The 21,703-nt window shown below is 34.4% G+C and overlaps 2 protein-coding genes across 7 annotated transcripts in view; both read left to right on the top strand.

Annotated features, from left to right (window-relative positions):
• The window catches only part of LOC123690912 (Ca(2+)/calmodulin-responsive adenylate cyclase-like), an 88,181-nt gene extending 86,969 nt beyond the window's left edge, over nucleotides 1–1,212 (top strand). For all 4 annotated transcript variants that reach the window (XM_045635048.1, XM_045635047.1, XM_045635046.1 and 1 more), the window contains 3 exons: nucleotides 36–338; nucleotides 503–575; nucleotides 654–1,212. In XM_045635048.1, coding sequence (XP_045491004.1) covers nucleotides 36–338; nucleotides 503–575; nucleotides 654–1,076 — 799 coding nt within the window. In that variant the 3' untranslated portion in view covers nucleotides 1,077–1,212. The remainder of the gene's footprint in view (nucleotides 1–35; nucleotides 339–502; nucleotides 576–653) is intronic.
• Nucleotides 1,213–5,668: 4,456 nt separating this feature from the next.
• LOC123690913 (partitioning defective 3 homolog) overlaps nucleotides 5,669–21,703 on the top strand; it is a 44,906-nt gene continuing 28,871 nt past the window's right edge. For 2 of the 3 annotated variants that reach the window (XM_045635051.1, XM_045635049.1), the window contains exon 1: nucleotides 5,669–6,188. In XM_045635051.1, the coding sequence (XP_045491007.1) occupies nucleotides 6,069–6,188 (120 nt within the window). In that variant the 5' untranslated portion in view covers nucleotides 5,669–6,068. Of the gene's footprint in view, nucleotides 6,189–17,407; nucleotides 17,529–20,273; nucleotides 20,477–21,703 lie in introns of those variants that run through there. The other variant, XM_045635050.1, reaches the window with a different exon arrangement.

The raw sequence follows: 21,703 nt of genomic DNA, 5'->3' as shown, positions 1-21,703 counted from the left end.
GAATATATATATACATAATACTACTTCCTCAACAGGGCAGCAAACGCGTGCGTGGAAGCGATGCGCGTGAGCAACAACAACAGCAGCCCGCTACACGCAGTTGGTCTCGCTGCTATCACGCAACTGGCCCGTGCCTCCCCACCACAACCCCCACCTGCACATCCAACACATGCAACACATCCAACACATGCAACACATGCAACACATCCAACACATGTGCAACATGCAACACATGCAGCACCCCCCGTGCCGTCGCCGCGTGCTGACTTCCCAGGAGTGTTGCCAACTGATGTAGTCGTTGATTTGCCGTCGCCTGCGCATTCTAAACATAGTACGAAGTGAGTATTGAAGCTTGATGTTACTGTTTATCGAATTGTTGTTAATGATGTAGCCTTGTTTTTTTTAAAGTAAAATTGCTAAAATTTAATTATTATAGTAATTATTACATTTGATTATGCTATATTATATGAAAAACTGTTAATTAAAATGTTTATATTAACAGCCCCCTACCAATCAGGAAGGAGCCTTTAAATACCAAAGAAAAGCATGAAAACCCTGAAAGACTTCATAACCGGGTAAGAATTGAATTTTATTGTCATTTAACTTAATTATTTAATATCTAAATGTATTAAATTTGTCTATTTTCGTACCAGGTACCCACTTCTAACCATAGAGAAATGGGTCACTACGGGGAGAGTCAGTCAGAGTGGAGCTCCTCCTGTTCAGAGGGCGAGGGAGAGGGCGACGGCTGTCAGCCCGAGAGCACCGGCTACACCACCGACGACCCCGCTTTGGAAAACGTCTCCATGTTGAACGAAGCCGGGCTAACAGACGCAGAAGCGGCACTCAGCGATGTTAACTCCTGCTATTTTGATAGAGATGATGACGTATCCTCACGAGCGTCATCACGGTTATTGGATTCCGAAGCTTTGGTGTCGTTAGAGTCGCTCAGTGCGATCTATGACTCGGATGAACCTGCACACCGCTACCTGGCCAACATCCGCACGGTGAGCGAGTGCATCACACGCAACTTCGGCCAGCCCGCACACGTCACTGACGGCGAGAGTGACGTGTGATGCGTCACGTGACGTCATCTCACGTGTGATTCTCTTCTGCTCCTCGCCCCCACGTAGGCGACGGCGCCCCCCAGCTCTCTAATCGAAATCTAATACTCAACATTATTATTGTACGATTATGTCTATTTTGGACTAGGATACGTCGATCGCGAGCTCTCCCCATTAAAGATGTGCCTGATTATTTAATCTGTGTATTTTATGTGTAAATTGTTAATATGTACCTATTAATGTTACACTGTATGATATTATGCGCGGAGTGGCGGGCGCCATGCGATGGCCCCGCGAGGTACGTGCGCGATGATCTCTACAATTACAAGGTGCTCTGACTTAGAATTATTTATTGTACGACTTGTGATAAAGGCTAGGTGTTCGGAAGTGAGCGACCAATATCTGTTCGTCAGGGTCGCGGGCGAGGGCTGGCCCCCTGCTGTGCGATCTTTTAGTGTCACCGCAATATTGTTCGCGAATCTGATACGATTACCACTATTAGATAGACTAGATATTCTATAAGTATTACTGCATTTCATTATGTATTTAGTGTAATGTTACCATAAAAATAATACAAATAGTTTCTTTCATAATGACTGTCTTAATTTTCAACGTCGATGATATTTCAAATGTTGCAATCATTCTTCTTTTAATTCTAGTCACCCTTTTCCCAATATTATCTGCGCCATAATGTTTCATCACAATATACATTTTATTTTCCTTATTAGATGTTTTTCTTTATTCATTTCTACTATTTTTCATTAAATAATTATTATAAGTTACAATACAAATCCAAAGTACAATTGAACTCAGTATAAAATATTATTCGTTGTAAAGTATTCTCAGTAGTTCTGAAATAATATAGGAATTAGTCGATGATTTCGTGTCAATTTCATGTCGTATTTGATTTCTGATAGTTTAAGATAATATAGTTGGTAGTGATTTATATCTAAAATGTCTTATACAGTGATTTACGTTTATCCTCGTGGCTAAAACATAGAGCTTGTACTTAACTTGATAATGGCAATGAGTCATATGGCGAGTTTATTAGTTTAATAATTTCTTGTATATCTGTGGTTATGTGTAATCATTGCGCTCATTGTTTTTGTACCGAGCGCAAACTTGAACCAAACTGTAACTAGAATCCATACGATATACAGACATATGGTTTAGTCATTCAACTTGTATATTTATCTTTGCGAGATCTAGTGAATTGTTAATAATCTTTGTAAATATTGTTATTCAACTGTCAAGTGCTATACATATAGATAGTTTAGCGTACTGTGAAGATCATATTTATTTTTTATTATAATATATTTTGCTGTCTTCTCAGTATGTCGATTCAAATTTTTAATATATAGTGCCAAATACTTTTTGCTTGATTTAATGGTTCTTTTTTATTGTTATTTATATGTATATCGTATTTTTACAATTTCATAATTTTCTTTATTGTATAACAAAACCCAAGGAAAACATGAACAAGTAATTGAACAATTTCATTTCTATTTATATTGTAACTTAGGATTGGGGTGATCAAAATCCTCATAATAATATGTACCAGTAACCAAAATTAGATGTGTTTAATAATCTTTTTATAACTGTTCTTTCATGTGACTTAAAATAAATATAACAGTCAATTTAAATAAAACGTGAGTATCTTCAATAAAACATTGATATTGTAGAGATGTATTTATAACTCAATCATGTAGTTACATATTTCAATTGCAAAGTATTTTAATATTATATTTATTTAAATTTGATTAAGCAATATTACAATTCTTTATAATTGAATAAAGTGGTTGAAATAACTGAGAATAGTTTATTATTTTTGTGCGCCTTCTTCGGTCCTATCATAATGTATATGTTACAGTCAAAACCCTGAACCAGTCAATAACGTTATTGACCGGTAAAATCAGTTAATAAGGATATTGACTAAGGGCGTCGGTTAATATCCTTATTAACTGATTTTATCTGATTAAACCAGTTAATAACGTTATTGACTAAGGGCATCGGTCAATATCCTTATTAACTGATTTTAAGTCGAGACTTCTAGTCAATATAGGTTTTAACCGACGTGCCCAGTCAAAACTCATAAAAAGTTAAGGACGTTAGTGAAATTATACTAGAAAATCATTTAAAAAGGTTCATAAAACTTTTTAAAGTGCAATATTTAAGAGTTTTATGTTTTATTAATTAATTCGGGGTATTGTTTGTAAACTGCAACCGCGCGAGAATACGTGCTCCAAAATATTTTTGAAGATGGCAATTGTGTTTTAATAACAACTAGGTTTCCGCCCGCAGCTTCGCCCGCGCAGTCAAAGAAAAACCGCATAGTTCCCGTTCCCGTGGGATTTCCGGGATTGCGTTAGTTTCTGATTTGATGGAGTGACCTGCAGGTGTACTTCGAAGACTGCTACTGGATCTAATAGACGAGTAGAGCTAGGAATGCCGAGTTTGGGCTCGTTTTGTTAGTTATATCGAGACCTTACCTCCGGACTTGATGGAGTGACCTGCAGGTGTACTTCGAAGACTGCTACTGGAACTATTATACGAGTAGAGCTAGGTGTGCCGAGTTTGGGCTCGTTTGGTTAGTTATGTTGAGATCTTACCTCCGGACTTGATGGAGTGACCTGCAGGTGTACTTCGAAGACTGCTACTGGAACTAATAGACGAGTAGAGCTAGGTGTGCCGAGTTTGGGCTCGTTTTGTTAGTTATGTCGAGACCTTACCTCCGGCCTTGATGGAATGACCTGCAGGTGTACTTCGAAGACTGCTACTGGAACTATTATACGAGTAGAGCTAGGTGTGCCGAGTTTGGGCTCGTTTTGTTAGTTATGTTGAGACCTTACCTCCGGACTTGATGGAATGACCTGCAGGTGTACTGCGAAGACTGCTACTGGAACTAATAGACGAGTAGAGCTAGGTGTGCCGAGATTGGGCTTGTTTTGTTAGTAATGTTGAGACCTTTTATGAGTTTTGACTGGGCACGTCGGTTAAAACCTATATTGACTAGAAGTCTCGACTTAAAATCAGTTAATAAGGATATTGACCGATGCCCTTAGTCAATAACGTTATTAACTGGTTTAATCAGATAAAATCAGTTAATAAGGATATTAACCGACGCCCTTAGTCAATATCCTTATTAACTGATTTTACCGGTTAATAACGTTATTGACTGGTTCAGGGTTTTGACTGTAACATATAAACTGCATGAATATGTTGGTCGTTGGTTATTGTGTCGTCTTCCGCATACTAATTTTTATATAGCCTTGATCAAACACATGACGGCACTATTAAACGTTTATGATATATACAATATTATATAATTATTACACTAGGTACACGAATCAGTTATTAAAGAAGAATATATTAAAATAAAGCAATCGAAAAACCGAAATTTTTAAATATAACGCAGTGGGTCATGACTCATGAGTGCGTACATTCAACACACACATTACATATGTATTACAATACACATTACATTCTTATACTTACACTTATTTAGTCGCTTTATAAATATGCAAATTGTAAAATCAAGACATCCTACTGAAGTAAACTCAATTCGAATCGTCAAGGAAATCATATAATTTTGTCTAATCGAGGTTGTATTACTTATTTGGAAATGGAAAATACATAATCGATAGCTTCCAATAGTTTCCAATAAGTAAATGCAATATAAGTAGCTAATAATTTAATTAGGTCCAGCAAATTAAATCGACGCAAACACAATTGGTTATCTAAGGAAATACCTATTGTGGATATGGACAATGTACGAACCGGTTGTGAAATCTATTGCACATACAATACAGAATAATTGACTTTTTAATCGATATTGAAGTGTTATCAAATTTTTTGTCAATCGTTATTCGTTGAGAAAAATATTCAATTCAATTTAACAATTCGATATTGCTATTGATTCCATAAGATGTTGTTTAACCTCAAGTTTAACAAAAATTCTAACTTTTTGTAAACAATTCAGTTCATTGTAATTAAGCATGTGCAAAACTGCAAAAAATATACCTAACACAAAAAATTGGTTCCGAACAAGGTTTGATTCATAGTTCAAAGTTCTTTTGATAGCTGATAAAAAAGAGAATGCTACCTTTGTTTATAAGACCGGTATGGTTGGCATGGTAATATTGATCATAATATTGCGTAAGTTCATGATACCTAAGTACATACGAGTAATTTTAAAGAATAAACACAAAAATTATGTATTTATTTATGGTTATAACGTTTACCTACTTAATCTACTATAATAATTATTGTTGTGGCATAGGTAATATTATGTAGGTAACTAGTTACTACAATATGTTTAATACGAAAAGTATTAAGTTTGGTCTAACAATATATGAATCAAGTTCCAGTTAGATACAAGACATGAGGTTCTGTAGAACCGTGAGTCAGTAAATACGCCGCTAATGACGGGTAGTTAAATTCAAAACGCACGGCGGTTGGTATGTGGCTATGTAGTATGTGATGTGCGTGAAGTACGAGGCGGTGTGACGCGGGCAGCTGCCGAGTGGCCGCCGTGACGCCGCCGCCGATTGGTGCACGGAACCGGTTCCAGCCCCGCGCCCCGCGCCCGCCGCCCTTACAACTATCAAACGAATTCTTATTCATACACCTCGCCACGACCGTTGCTGCCGCTGAGCGCGCGCTTCGAGTCCATATTCCGCGTAATCTTATCGAAATGTGAATCGTCGAATGCAATTACAGTATTTATATAAAGTGATACCATAAGTGAGATTCTTATGGAAATAGTGAATACGGCACGCTGGAATCGGGCGCTATGAAAACATTCAGTCAAACCAGTGTTTTTGTTCTTTTTGTTTCAACGGTGCTTCGTGATCGGCTCCAACGCAAGCTTACCTTTGCCATGTGCGTAAGGTAGTGTTGTGCTCCTGTTAGTTTACCATAAACTAATATGCTAGCCTGTGAATATTGCGAGAACTAAAGTGCTGAGTGGTGCAGTGCTTTGGTGAATCATAGTTTAGTGTCAATATGAAAGTGACGGTGTGTTTTGGTTCAGTACGAGTGTTGGTACCTTGTGGGGCTGGCGACCTTTTGGTGAGGGACCTCGTACGGGAAGCAACGCTCCGATACAAAAAAGCTACCGGACAGGTCAGTACGTTGGTAAAAATTATCCTTGACACACTGATCTTTAATAATTAAGCATGTTATCAATTATGACAGAAAGTTGTTTACATCGAGATGTGTGTCTACCCTCGTATGCTCGAAATTAAAGAGATAATATTTTAATTAGTTTTTAAATATGACAGCAATAAGCATTGATAATATGTTTTAAGACAAGACAATAGTATTTTGAAATGTTGACCACTTCTGGTTTTGCGTATCTAATGATCACTCGTTGTGGAATGCACGATCTCGCAGCTGGGACCACTTTCGCGACATTTTATCAATTTGAAATAGGCAATATCAGTGGCCAGTAAACCATGGTGACTTGCGGTTAAATTTTTCTTTTGCTTGAGTAAACTATACTAAATTTAGAAGGTCACGCTAATTTTATAGATATCTCTTAAGATATGGGTAATATAACTAATATTTGAATACATAAGAATAAGGTAACAATTAGGTATGTTGTTTTCCTCCTTGCGAAGTTCATTTAAAAGTAACGGTTATATAGGTATGCTGACACAGCAGTTCAAAAGATCTCAATTACATTCAGGTCGTTGATAATATACAACCTTATCCTCACATGATCTTCTTTCATTGTTGTAAGCCATGCTAATAAACAGAAATTACTGTGGTCCTGAGCATTAAATGCACCAGCTGATTTTAAAGATATTAGATTTTAGAATACTTACCTAGATAATTCTTAATCACCTGTTTTTGAACCTGCCTCCCACATTTAGATACCGTAAATTGTAAAAGCTGTAGGCAGGAACCTTGTCTTTTTGTTAAATACCTGCAGGTACCTATATGTATAGAAAAATTGTAAGGATTAATCTAAATCATGACTATTTGTTGATATTTTTTTATTTCCGCAGAATTTTATCACCATACCTAGTACCCTAACTAAAAAAAAATCATACGTTCGTAAAGATGCAGTCAAGTAATTAAAACGATATGACTCGCAAATTACCTAGGTAGGTACTAACTGCGTGAATCGTTACATTTACAACTTTATATAGGTATGCCTATTTGGCACTTGGGCGCTGTCTCCTACTGATACGCATTAGCGTGACGCCTGAAACAGTCGTAGGTACCTTCAAATTAGAACTAGGTACTCTCAAAATTAAGTTTAAACAATCTATACCCGTACCACAGAATACTTAATACCTAGTAGCTAACGCTTCCCGTACTTTATGATGAAAATTAAGAATCAGTTTTTCATATACCTAGGTACTACCTATTTAAGTTTTGCACCGGATCTGGATTGTAGTTAAATAAAAGAAGCCGTTTAACTGCCTAGGAATAAAAAAGGCAATAATTCTAAATAACAGTATAAGTAATATTTTGCGTGTATGCAAGTTAAACACGTTTGTAGAGCATCTTTTGGAAACTGTTTAGTTAATAGCTAGAAACGGTATCACGTCGGATAATAGCTTCAAGTGAAAAGATACATTAAGACCAGTTGTATGCAGCGGCTCACATACTTTTGGCAATGTTTCTGCATGATAACACAATTGTAAGGTCGCAAGAGTGCGCTAACTAGCGGCAAATAGAGCTTGCCGCTCTGCTAAGCATATTATGCCAGTTATGTATATCGGATTCCTTTAAAGTTTATAAGAGATATAGAAAAAATCGTAATTTTATTTTCTCCCATCAGAATTTATTTAACTACATGTACATGTGGTTTGTGTGGTCTATGGCCAATGATCTTTATCTAGAACTACTGGGAACAAAGGATTCTTTGTTCCATAAATTTAGCACGCACATTTTCAATTTGTGATTAAATTTGATACTCTGCTAAAACAATCGCTACCTTGATTGGTGCCAGGTATACGAATTGCGAGAGTATAAAAGACTGAGAACTATTGTAGTCGTGGCTTATTGATGCTCGTGGACCGGTTCTCAGAAAAGTATGAGACGTCTTATGGTGTTCAAACCACATATTGTATGTTAATGACAAATATTTGAGATGCATCGGAATCCAACACGTTTATTTTACACTTTTTTCAGATGAAATAGAGCATTTATGCATAATGACTTTGCTTTCATGACCAATTGACGTCGCAGATGATGTGATAAGTGTTATATGTGAGAGTTTTAGACTTAAAAAGCAATATATCATGAGGATGGTTCTAAAATGACCATGTGCTGGGATCCCTGACAAGTGGATAAATGCCCTCGCTCTGTCCGAATACAACTCCAAAGACTTTTTTCTAATTGACGCCTTAATTGTTCGCATGTGTTCATCAAGTGGCTAATCCTTGGGAAACGAAATAAAATACAGCTCACGGTAATTCGTCGTGTGCAAAATAATTACAAACCAATTCTACACATGTGCGAAAAGAATCCATATAATTTAATCGTGGATTATTTCATTAAATACACGAATGAAGGATTTGATTACGGAAGTCAGAGGTTACTAATTCTTGAAATATATTCGTTTACAATCTACTTACTATCTTATCAACTCTTAATTAGGTAAGTGGGTCACCCGAAAAGCGTAGACTTCGCAATAAGTTTATGGATAAGAAACTTTTTAGAAACTGTGTTTCCAGGAATTCTCGAATTATTATTACAGTCAAAACTAACCGGAACAGCAAATCGTTTATAACAATTACTAATAACTGTTTTCCTTAAATAATCTTTCTCGTGTATTTAATTATAGTTTAACGGATGTAGTTTTGTTCGATTAAACGTTAAATATAAGCTTGAAGAAAAACTAGTCTTACGGTTTTCACAACCGGGTTCGGACTAGTAGGATAACCTTCCATTATGCTGACTGTGGATGTGAAACATTAGAATTATCACATTTACCCTGAGGAACGGTAATTGGCTTTAAATAAGTCGCTTCTTCGCTTTTTCAAGAACATAGTGTGTTTAGTTATTACATTTTATTAAGCCGTCACAATAAGTTACTTTTTATTTATTTATAGGAACTAAATTTTTTTTTGAAGATTATGTAAAAGTTTATTGTTGACTAGAATCCTTTCATTGCATAGCCTATGTAATGAAAGGATACACTGCATTCGAAACTGGTCTTATATTGTTTTAAGTCTCTATTTCTCATTCACACGATGTTGAAAGAAATTAATAAGTTATTATAGCAGGAATCCTAGGAAATTGTAAAGATTTTAAAACATCAGAATGACTTACTTGTTGACTTAGGTACCTACCATTTACCAACATCGTGTAATTTTACTCGAGTGAGTAATTACTATGGACTAAAGTCAAGACTACGCGTAGTCTTGATTTTAGTCCATAGTTATTTATTTACCTTAGTCTGATAAAGCCGTAAGATAAAATAATAGTTACAAAACTTTATTATTTATCAGCTATCTTCATCGTCATTGATACTCTAGAGAATAGCGTAGGCATTAAGGACTTAGAGGATTACTCATGCGCACGTGCAACCACGTCGCATGTCCAATTATGTTACATATCATGCCAGCATTGTATACTTGAACACCTTATCAACAGAAATTTGATCTTATTAGCTGACATAAGTAGTAAGCTCATTAGGTACTTTCTCGGAATGTTATCTTAAGACGGATTTTAATCTCCTTAAAATTGGCACATGAAATGATACGTTTTAAAAGTGATATGACTAATAGAGGAATAATAACCTGAATCATGATCGCTCGGTTCGTACTTCGTCGTAAACATCACAATTTGCTTCGCTGAAATCAGTTTAATTAATTAATGGATGCAATGACTTCTGTACTTACCTTTTATGCTGTTTAAAATACAATACCTACTTTACTTACCAATAAAAAAATACAGAACAGTAATAGGTTCTTAGTTATTCAGTATTCTAGTTAATTAATTCATGGTAGTTTCACTATGTATGCAGGAATTTTAGTCTAAACTAAGCAACTATATGTATAGTAACGTTATCAAAAGATTTACAGTTATTGCTTTTACCGATATCTGTTACTTTACATAACACAAAATATGCGGGCAGCCTTGAAGCGCTTGATGTCGCTATGACTCTACGACTGCCGATGGTAGAGCAATATACGAGTAGGTATTTATTTAGTTACTATCAATTTACCATTAGTGGCAGCAAAACATAGTAGTAATTCGAATTTATAAAATTCTTTAGAAAAATAACGATTGGTAGGAACATACAAATTATAAGTTTAGTATCTTTTACACTACCAGGAAAAAATTAATTTAATAATATTGTTATCCTCCTATCAGATTATTAATTAGTATGCTATTATAAGAAGAATCTTTGTAAAATTTATTTCATAATTTACGCACTTATTGCTAATACACTTAAAATAAGTCACATTGAAAATACTGCAGGAATTGGAGTGAAAAAAGTTCTTTCCTGTAAAAGAAGAAAGAAAGCATCGTTATTTTATTCAAAACCTGTTACTCCATTTCCTCTTAGTCGAACATTGTCTATAGAATAATAAAGGAATAATAATATCGTAAATTAGATCTACCTGTAGGCCATCCCTTGCTCTCAGGTAGCACAATAAAGTATTCAAAGAACACCCCCAAAACAATCAGCTTTCGTTTATGACTTGTTTTACGTTGTAACTTAAAATAAAACCAATTTAATCCGCGCATATCGCGGGTAATTACTAATAATGACAAAAAGTTCAAGATTGAAGTTTTTACCTATTTGATTATTTTTAGCAGCAAGATTTATAACATAGCTAATTTTAAACCTGAAAACGCATTAAAAAGTACGACTTTTCATTAGGCTGAATGTGATTTCACTATACTTTGCAAACAGTTTATTTTTTATGTAAATTGTAATAAACTTTTAATAAGTAACTAGATTTTATTTGTATAATTATAAATGGTAATAACTGCAATTAGGGCGGATCAATCGTTTGATGGTGAATAGGCTTTAAAATAATTTTAACATCAGCCTTTAGGAGACATACAACTATATTATTTTATTTCATCGATGTTTCTTTATAAAAATAGTTGTACTCGATGTCTGTTTGATCTCAGCTTAACAGTATCAACTAGAATCTGGCATGGCGGCGGCGGGTGGGTTTTTTCTGTCCGCACATAATTACAAGACGAACATCTGACGGGATCAGCCCCATCTATGGAATGTACCTGCGCCCTTTTTATGGGGCCCACTTGCTGCAATGATTAACATTTAATAGTTTTTTTTTATACTCCATGTTGTGTTGAGCCTATCCTGATTTCGAAGGAGAATATTTTTATAGACGCTGACTTATTTTAGCTATTGACTAGGCATACTTGTATCGAATTATTCATTTCACATGCCTCCGTAACAATGCAGCTACGTTGTTCAACTACTAATGATGTAAAGGCATTGAATTCTACATTTCATTCGATAATTTGTATTTTATATTAAAAAACTAAACTGGCCGTTACCTGCGACGTCATCAACTATAAACCGTCTCCCCTATTCTCAGTATGCATATAAATTAGCCAACGTCGTTTTTGAAGCTATTTTTGAATGACATAAATAATATTTTTTTGATCTTTAAAACAAAGCCTTGGCGAAATGAACGACATTCCGTTGATGCTGTATTTCGATATTAATAACTCAAGATAAATTGCACAACTAGAAATCAATCAATCTTGATTCAATTAAACCTAATTTTGATATAGACCTTATAGTTAGACTAGCTAGGAGTGTAGGCGTGGGTGTGGCAGAATGCCATTGCGCACTAATCTCTGACCGAGATCCTTTGCGTGGGCTTCCCAAGGCATATTAACATTTTTACGCTTACAAATTTACATACTTACATCAATTTTTGGTTTGATTCGTTTATAAACATAAATATGTGTTTCTCGCTCCTTTTTATGAATTCATTTACTTGACGGCTACCTTAAGAAATGGGTTCGAGTTCTTAAACGTGCTTTGGTACCTTCTTCAGTAATATCAGCTAGAATAACAAGAGACGATTCTTATTAAACAATGGCTCGACTCCAGAGTATCGATGACATACCATTTTTGTACGAGCACTGTTATGTCTGGGTTCCACAATTTGCACGTGCACTATATGTAAGCAGAAGTTGTATTTCAAAACTTTATAGCACAGGAACAAAGCGGGTACGCAAACGAATCAAAACATTGTGAAACTGCTGGCTGGTCACCTGCAGAACGTTACCATTGTTTTAATCCACAAGGACCCACGGAAATAATTACTGCGTGTGTTATCCGCTATGCTAGTACATTTAGGGAAACATGAATAAAATAATAGTTAATACGCGATTTTTTCCGCTCTATGTAAAAAATCACGTCTTTATCTTATCCGAATCTCTTTATGAGTTATAAGATACTTTGTACATTATAATTTGAAATGTTTTTTTCTTTGCTAATAATACAAACTTGCTAAAAACTATAAACTAGTTTATAAATGAATAGTAGGATTGACGTGTTCGTTATATTGATTTCGTCTTATCTACGCATAGTGCGATGTAACCCACTTTGCCTGATAAGTACTAAAGAATGTAAATAGTGGATTTTATCACATGCATTTTTATTTATATTCAACAGAGATAGCAAACCGATGGCCCAATTCAATAAAATATTGATACATCGATGTTGTATTTCATGCTTATGAGTTTTTCGTTATCTGTTTAATTAATTGCTTGTTCATATTTATTTTACCCTGATGAACTAAATTTTATGATATTAGTCGTTCTATGAAAAGGTATAAATTATACCTTAATTTATTAATAACATTATTAAAGTGAATCTACTTAATACCTCTACAATAATCTGGGTGATGGGTCAAAACATAAAAATTAAAAAATACATAAAGTATATATTATGTAGGTATATACACAATCGTTAAGCCTTTAGGAAACTCCTACTTACTGCCTTATATATTTTTTTTCACAATGTTCCTTTGTTTTTTTTTTTTTTTTGAGTGGGGAAATCTTGCATAGATACCCACGGCCTCCGGGGGAAAGGGCCGCGGGTTATGTCGGATTCCTACCGACCAAAACCCCACTGTGTTCCGTCAAGCCACATAAACGACGGGGCCACGGGTATAGGTAGAATTCGTCCGTGACCACCCAGAAGTGACCTAAGACCTCGTCATTAATGTGCTTTCTATTTCCATATAAATGCAAAATTAAATCTATGTTGATCGCTGTACGTATTATTAATAGAAAAAGAAATGCTTTTATTTGTCGCCATTGTACCCTAAATTCACAAAAATTGGAAAGATGTTGAAATGTTTTCTTTCAAGGTTTGAATGAAAAGTAAATTATTTGAGTTAGGTACTAGGAGTTACTGTTGAGGGAGATTCATACTTTATATTATTTATACAATCCTTCAACAATCACGGATGTCACTTAATCATTTTATGTAGTGAAGAGGTCATGTCGTTGTTATAGTAATTTCCTTAGGCCATTGTCTTCGCCTAGCTTCGATGTAACTAACTTCTCATCTTGCTTCATGCTTACTTCCTTCACCGCTACAAATTCACAAGTAAAATCGGAAGATATTATTAAAAAATATGTATTTGAAGAATTTAATAATCTAAATAAATAAATATAAATGTGTTCAGGCAAAATATAGCAGTTATTAACTAGAATTAAAAGTGGAATAAAAAACTGTCTTACGCAGTCACGTAAGAAAAGAACGCCCAAAACAAAGGTTTTACTTTCCGCGTAAGCCGCTTGTAAGTTTAACCCCATTAAAATATTTACTCTCCGTTTCTCCCACGGGTCCGTCATCCTCCGATGCCCACCCTGCTGAATAGCATAAATATTTAAAAAAACCGGCAAAAGATACAATTACCCACTTTCCGGCAGACAGTTTCCGCTCAAACGAAAGTGGTTACACTCGTACGCTTCATTTAAAAAAACTTGACCAAATTATTTTCGCCATGAGAGTAGTAAATGAGTTCTATGAGTCAAGCTGAACTACAAAAAACTGGTTTCGGATATAAATTTAAATTGTAATTTTAATGTCGGCGTGTATAATGTTAGTACATGATTGCTGATCATACTGTTGTTATTGTAACGAATGAGATCATTAATTATCATCAAAGAAAAATATTAATTTAAAAAAACCGTAATGATTGTATATAATAGAGCGTTTCATTTGTGTGTTTTGCCACTAACGAATAATTGCCGAATGACACGCCTATTAGGACTGATAAGCCACTTTTAATGATAATTTGCATTAGATAAAAAGCGTAAAGAAAATGTAAAGTGAAACCGCTTGGCAGGCGATTGAGCGGATGTACACTTGAAACGCATGATATACACATAAACAAGCGTGAGATTTCAACCATTTATCACTCATCGGCTGTGTAGTGAAGGTTTATAGGAATCTATCATATCACTACATAGGAAATTAACTTTACATAGCGCATAAAAAGCTCCCACGTAGGTATTCAACTTTCGATGCTTTAGTCATTAGTGTCTGATACCAAAATTAGAATGTAAATAAAGAAGATTGATATTAATTTATAGAGTAGAAAATATAGAGCATGTTTTAACAAATGGATATTCAATGGTAATGATTATCTACACAATTTGAACACTTTGTTTTTTGATATTCAATCAAAATTTATGAAACGAAATGAAAGTCAGTGAGCTGAGTCTATTCCGTAATTCGTAACACCATTTTGGTTGTGATATGCAATCTTGATTTCACTTTATATTAAATTATGTAGTTCACCATGAATGAGCTAGTCTTCAGCACTTATAATGAACATAATTATTATTTATTAAGCGTAACAATTGATCGTTCTCAATATCAAGTGGTAATTATAACGTTCTTTCTTTGAGATGAGCTTCGAAGTAAACTTACTTTGTTTCAAGTCAACAATACAGAAATTAATGCTTTTATCTTATTTTACCACGCGCTTCATTGATTCCTATCTTATAAATCGATCTACTTTGTTGTTACATTAGAAGGTTCTGATAAACTTCTATATAAGATTTATTTTTCATAAAACTTATGGAATGCAACTATTGTGTTTAAGGTTAGTTGACATTTTCTCGAGATCGTGTCCCTTAAATCAAAGTAATAAAAACGATAATGGCTTGACATTATTATTACATAAGTGGAATGAACTTTACGATCGAGCCCTTGCGACGTAATCCTATAATAAGTGACTTTACGAAGTACCTACTAGGGTAGTATGTCACAGATAATATTATAATGAAGTGGTGGAAAATATTTTCTAGGTTAAAAAATAAAACTCCTAAATGATTGTGTCTAATTTGAAGGCCGGTGCGGTCGTTTGCTTGTATGTACCATAATAATTATACTCCGCTTGCTGCAAGATATTCTTCTATATTTACTATAATATACCTAGGTAGTATCACTTCTTGGCTCTCTCGCATTGTGTGCTACTTCAAGTAGTAAATAAAGATTTACTTTTGACTACCAAGTATAACAAATAAGACAAATCCATGTCGTCACAATAAGTCTTGCGAGTTCCGAGAGCATGGAGCATCCTTCCATAGGGCATTACAAGTACAATATTTCAGCATTTTTCATATTATTATGCTTTATGAATGAATACCTATAACATTCCTTGATTAAGTAAGTTACTGTAATTGAATTAGGTAAATCTTTAATATATATAAATCTCTTGTCACAATGTTTGTCCTCAATGGACTCCTAAACCACTTAACCGATTATAATAAAATTCGCACACCATGTGCAGTTCGATCCAACTTGAGAGATAGGATAGTTTAAATCTCAAATCGATTTAGAGAAAGCGGGCAAAGCCGCGGGCGGTAAGCTAGTGGGTATATAAATAAGCAAATTTCTACAAAACTATCTCCTAGTGCCATCTAGCTAACGACTGCGCTAATCACAATGGTTTTCAGTCTCAAACAATGAAGGTATGTCAGCTGGTAGGTAACTCGATGACGTTACTAGTCTTGGTACATAATACATTACATAGCAGTTCTACATAAAGACACCAGATGGCGCTAAAATATAAGTGCAAAAGCATGTGTTTTTAACTATTTATATAGTTTTATAGAAAAAGAAATAATAATTTAAGTTAGATTGAAGAGTTAATACCTACTTAAGAGTTAATACGAACACTAGGCAAAAGATAAATTATTCCTTTTGCCTAGTGTTCGGTGTTATAATTTAAGTCAACACGTTTGTCAATAATATTTTCTCATCAATTGTTTTAACCGCGACTTATCGCCAGTTTACTCAATTGGAAGTCTAAAAATAATGAATTAGCATCCTTGAATCGATGAAATCAGACGTTCGAGAGGACTAAACAAGTTGTGTTCCGCCGCTGAGTCCGTCGCGCTCCGGCACCTCGCGCGACAATGACCCTTGCTATCCTGCGCACGGCGCACCCCTATTTAATGTGCACTAGACCATTTCTAGGACTTGCGGATGTCATTGAATCAGTAAAATAACTCAAAAATATAGGACCATCAGAAATTATTGAACTAACTGGAAAATACATAGGAGAATCATCATTATAAATTTTATGTTATTATCTGATAAATATATCTAAATATCTTATTTACCTTAATAAATGCTATTTTTAAATTAAGAACATTTAGAACATTGTAATTATACATTTTTTATTATTTTCAATTTAAAACTGAGTAACTAACTACTGAGTACTGACTGATGACCTTGTTTACTTCTTGGAGAAGTTTTTCCTCCGTTTTTTCCCAAGCAGTGTGTACGTCTTTTCAAAATTGCCAGGCGGATTGTTCGACATACTTCGGAAATTAGTGTATGTAGTAATTAGTCCAGGCACGACCTGGTATAATTTTAATGTTACTAGGTCAAAAACATAAATAAATGAGGGGATGTGGCTTGGTTTTAGAATTCTTCCGGTAGGTATCTTACAATATTTCTTACGGGTAGGTATATCAGATCAGATTGTCACCATAAATTCTGGGAAAACTGAAAACTGTGGCCACAAGTGTTAAAATCACATTATCTATGTTTACTTTTATATCTGTAGGTACATGTCCAAGCTGTAAACATAATTTAAAATCACCGCTTGCTAGAAATCCAGTGTTGCAAATCACATTACATCTCTTGCACAAACGTATCAGGTGGTATGATTGTTTACACGCGGTACAATGGGTCGAGTACCTCGTGAGGGGAGAGGCCCCCCCCGCCTCTCCCCAGGTCGGCCGGCGCACGAGCAAGTCGCAAACTGGAGCCAGTTGATCGCCGCGCAGCCTTCAGCCCCGTTTGTTTACATATTCATTATACCTACGTGACATTACTTCATCTCAAAATATCGTAATAAAAACAGTGAAGTGTAATTAAACGTTCGAAATTTTCTTAGATGTACAAACAGTGAGGTTAATATTTAGAATACCTATTAACGTGGCAACGCGGGCTCCGTATTGTTTAACAAGGTATTTTGTATTTGCACAAAGTTGCACTTGCAAAGAGAATTAGGTACATAGCGGGTCGTGTTTTAATTAAAGATTTTGAAGCACAAAATCACATTGGATTTAGATACTGAGATGCATAAAAGCAAATTTGAATATTGTACGCAATATTATAATAATTGTGAAAGGTATTCTTTGCCCTGTAAAAGTACATATTTTCTTGATTTTTCAACATCCAAACATGATTTTTATAATAAGTATTCTTTTGTTGGTTCATACATGAGGTAAATCATTGTAGCATGACTTGTATAACAGTCCCTATGCCTTGGCAATACATTCAGTGACCACATGTAATTATAAACCTACAAGACAATACAAATATGGTATATAAAATTTCATGATACAAGGCACACAAATAGCTGCTCCGTTTTAAGAAATTAACTTTCTCGCCTTTTTAGTTTCGGTTACTGTGCTTTCTAATAGATAGGAACTGTTTAAATTTCCTACAACAGAAACAATATATTTTATTATCCAAGTTGCTTGTAGGTCACTCGTAACAGTTGATGTGATAATACATGACATACCTACATAATTAATAACTCATTAGAATCAATGATAACAATTAACAGGGTGTGACGTTTGGTACTCAAATAATTACGATAAGCAAAATCGTTTTAACTTTTCACTTATCCAGAACAATTTTTATAGGGTAGGAATAGGAATTGGGACTAAATCTTAGATTTTAAATCGTGAATGTGAACAAACGTGAATAAAAAAACATATGCAACTGTCAAATGATAAATCGTTTCAAAATTAAGCTATAGGTACGCTTTTGAAAAATTTAATAGGTACAATGGGATCAAAATAATTTAAAATAATAATGCTTACAGTTAGCGATGTTATGTACAATTGTACAAATATTTGCAATTTGCTATAGAATTGCAAAATATTCACGTACCTACATTGCTATTGCTGCGACACTATGATCTTCAATAATGACACTCAGAATTATTACGCTCGCATTGTTATTTGTAGATCAAGTTGGAAATATTATAATGGCTGACATGGATCTAGATACCCAGATCCCAGGATAGAAAGTTCGATAAACTATAATATCTACTTAAGAATCGTATCAAGTTGGTAAGAAGTGAAATAACAAATGACTGTGTTAATGGTTCGCCTCAACTGTATAAAATTATTAACTCGTAAATTAAAACGCGATAAACACTCAAATTATGGTAAACTAGCTTGCTGGCTTGCTTGCTTTGCTTGCATCCACTTTGCACAATAGCAGATTCTCATATAAATAAATTAAAAAAATACACTTTATATTTAAATTTATTTATCAGCGTTAAGTAGGTAGGTACCTGTTTAATAAATATGCAATCAAAAATGAAAATACGCCGTTAAATTAACTAAAAATTAGCGTTTGACCCGAGGTTCAAAAATAATTTGTCATATAGGAACTGTATAAATAATTTAAACATTTACTCATAAACTTAATTAATTCAACATTATAATAATGTTCAAATTGACCCATTTACTTCCAAACAATTTCAATGCAACCTTTACGTCATTGGTACTGATTTTGTTACACTGATCTCATGATAATAGCTTATCTGGTTTTGAATGGGTTTGGTAATATACCGTGGTACCTTTTAATCGACAATTGTTTTGCGCTGATAGTCCACAATGATGTCATTACATTAACAGAGCTTTGGTGTACAATTACGCGAAATGAAATGGGTTGAACATTTGTATGAATTTTTCAATTCACTGATTTGGGGGCGTACCATGACAGGTCATTGCCATTCCATTGTAGTTGAAATGAAGCTATGCAAATATTCTATATTCCATGGCCTGTCACAGTAAAAATGTATTTTATTTATGGTTGCATGGCATGCTACGCCCCCTGATATACTTTATATTCAAGGTACTTTAGCGAGACAATGTAGGATCAAGCCTTGCACTTAACGAATGAATTTTAACGATGTAGCGTAATTAGTAATGTCAACGTCTTGTAAGCTATGCGTTTCTGTACCATGTACAGCGTTTATCGAATTAAACCCTGTCACGAGATCATTTCAATTCAAGTGTTGTATTTTTGGAATACATATTATAGAGGTATTTCCTCAGTTGATCTTCGAATTAGACTGAATAAATGCTCGATTGCCTCACTAACTATTCAGTCCATATAATAGATATAAAAATAAACTTCTTTTCGAAGTTAATATAGTCATAAGGTCATATTATATGCTCTTAGAGAAGTTCACTCTCAAAGTTAGAGGTATTAAATATATAATACACTACATAGGTACTGTAGTAATATAATTTTATCATGTCCTCGTATATAGTGTGAAACTACGTGTAATTCTATATGTTTCATTTTTCGTTCTACTTGCTTGTGATCTAGGTTAGAACATATCACATTTAAAGGTAGAAATCCAAAGTTCATAAAGCCGAAGTAAATTAATATTTCCGCCGGCGAACATTGACGAACCACTTGTAGAACCTTCAATCTTCATACTAACTAAATAATTATTTACGTGACGTAGCATAATGGGCGGCGATCAGATAGTATGCGATAATACAGTAGAGACCAAACATTACACTCGTTGCTTTATGCTCGTCACTAATGATATATTTTCTTCACAGTTTTTGCACGTCTGCAAAACCGAACGGTTATGTCATGGACGCGCCTGCCTGACGATCGAATGTATTTTGTGCTTCAAATTTTTATTACTTTTTGGTTTTCTTTCACTATTGAAGGTTTCTGTGTGAGTGGTTAGAAAACGTATCAAAGTAAGGCAATTTAGTTATGTGTAAATAAAGTGAAGTGTTAAGTCGATACAATGAAAGATCCGCCACGATGTGAAGATGTAGCAGATAAACTTGTTCGGTTATTTGGCTGGAGGCAAACTTATCCAGTCCACAAACTACAGAAGAATTTGTTGCCAACGACCACAGAAAGGGTAATTTTACGTTTTTACTTCTTAATAATAGTTATATAATATTTGTTGGGTGTGAATTGCTAATTTATACTTCAATGTCCTAAAAAAAATCTTTAAAGTTTATAAAAAAAACATGATTAATGATTGTACTTTCATAAATTAATAAGCATCGGTCGTGGATATAATTTATTATTCTTGGTATATTTTACTTTCTGTTTCGAACTTTAATCCATGATTCGTGTAGATATTGTTTTGATACAATACAATACATTTAAAATGTTTAATTAAAGTTATACAAATTCGTTAACCAAGGTTCCGCATGTTATATACGTGCACTACGATTTAATAATTTATTTTAATTAACTCTCTAACACGTAAATAAATACTTGTCATTTCCTAGTTGAAATCGTGAATTTTATTGTTTCTTTAAGGTTATGTTTAATTAGACAAAAAGTAACATGTCTGAGGGAATGAAAAGCCAACTAACATTTGTACGCACTGAGTGCCATTGTTATTAACAAACTTTCACGGAGCTATTGTTCTGAAAGTGGTGGAAAGCATCTCATTAAGTCAACAGTTATAAACTGTAATTGGCGATGGTGGATGTGCGAAACACTTTGATTGCTGTGGATATTGAAGATAGATAAATAACTGTAGAAGAGGACTATAAATAATTTGTGGAGGTTTTATATAAATTAATACATTAAATCCGTAGGGCGTAGACGGATATCGAAATTTTCAATAGATTGTGAAGAGCACTAAATCATTGTTGTTTGCAGCGGTTTCCAAATTGAAATAGCCCTAATAACTAATCACCGTCCTCCCAAAGTAGAAGGCACTTTTAGAATACAATCAAATGAGTTACAACGTGTTCAATTTGTATCACATAATATTAAGATCATCAGCTCGACTAAGTAATTAGTTGTATTGGTTCGTCCAGTAATTGCTAAATAATTGATCAGTGAAGAGCGATCTCTTAACAACCTTGAGGCGGCTGGCAGGAGGCTAATCTATCACATTCCATTACGATACGCTCCGTGTTGACTAATGCCTAAGTAATAGCTAGATAATGCTGATAAGAGTTATGCTAACATTTACTTTTCGTTATTTTTAATCCTTCAAAAAAGGTGACCCTAAGTTGGTTCTATTTTAAATCATTTATTCCAAAATACATACATTATTATTTTCACTATTTTCGAATCTATAAGGGTCCATCAATTATGTAGCCGTAGGACGTGGGTTAATTAA

This window comes from Colias croceus, chromosome 4 (assembly GCF_905220415.1).
Source record: "Colias croceus chromosome 4, ilColCroc2.1".
NCBI classification, from domain to species: Eukaryota; Metazoa; Arthropoda; class Insecta; order Lepidoptera; family Pieridae; genus Colias; species Colias croceus.
This window is presented reverse-complemented; position numbering and strand designations above follow the sequence as displayed.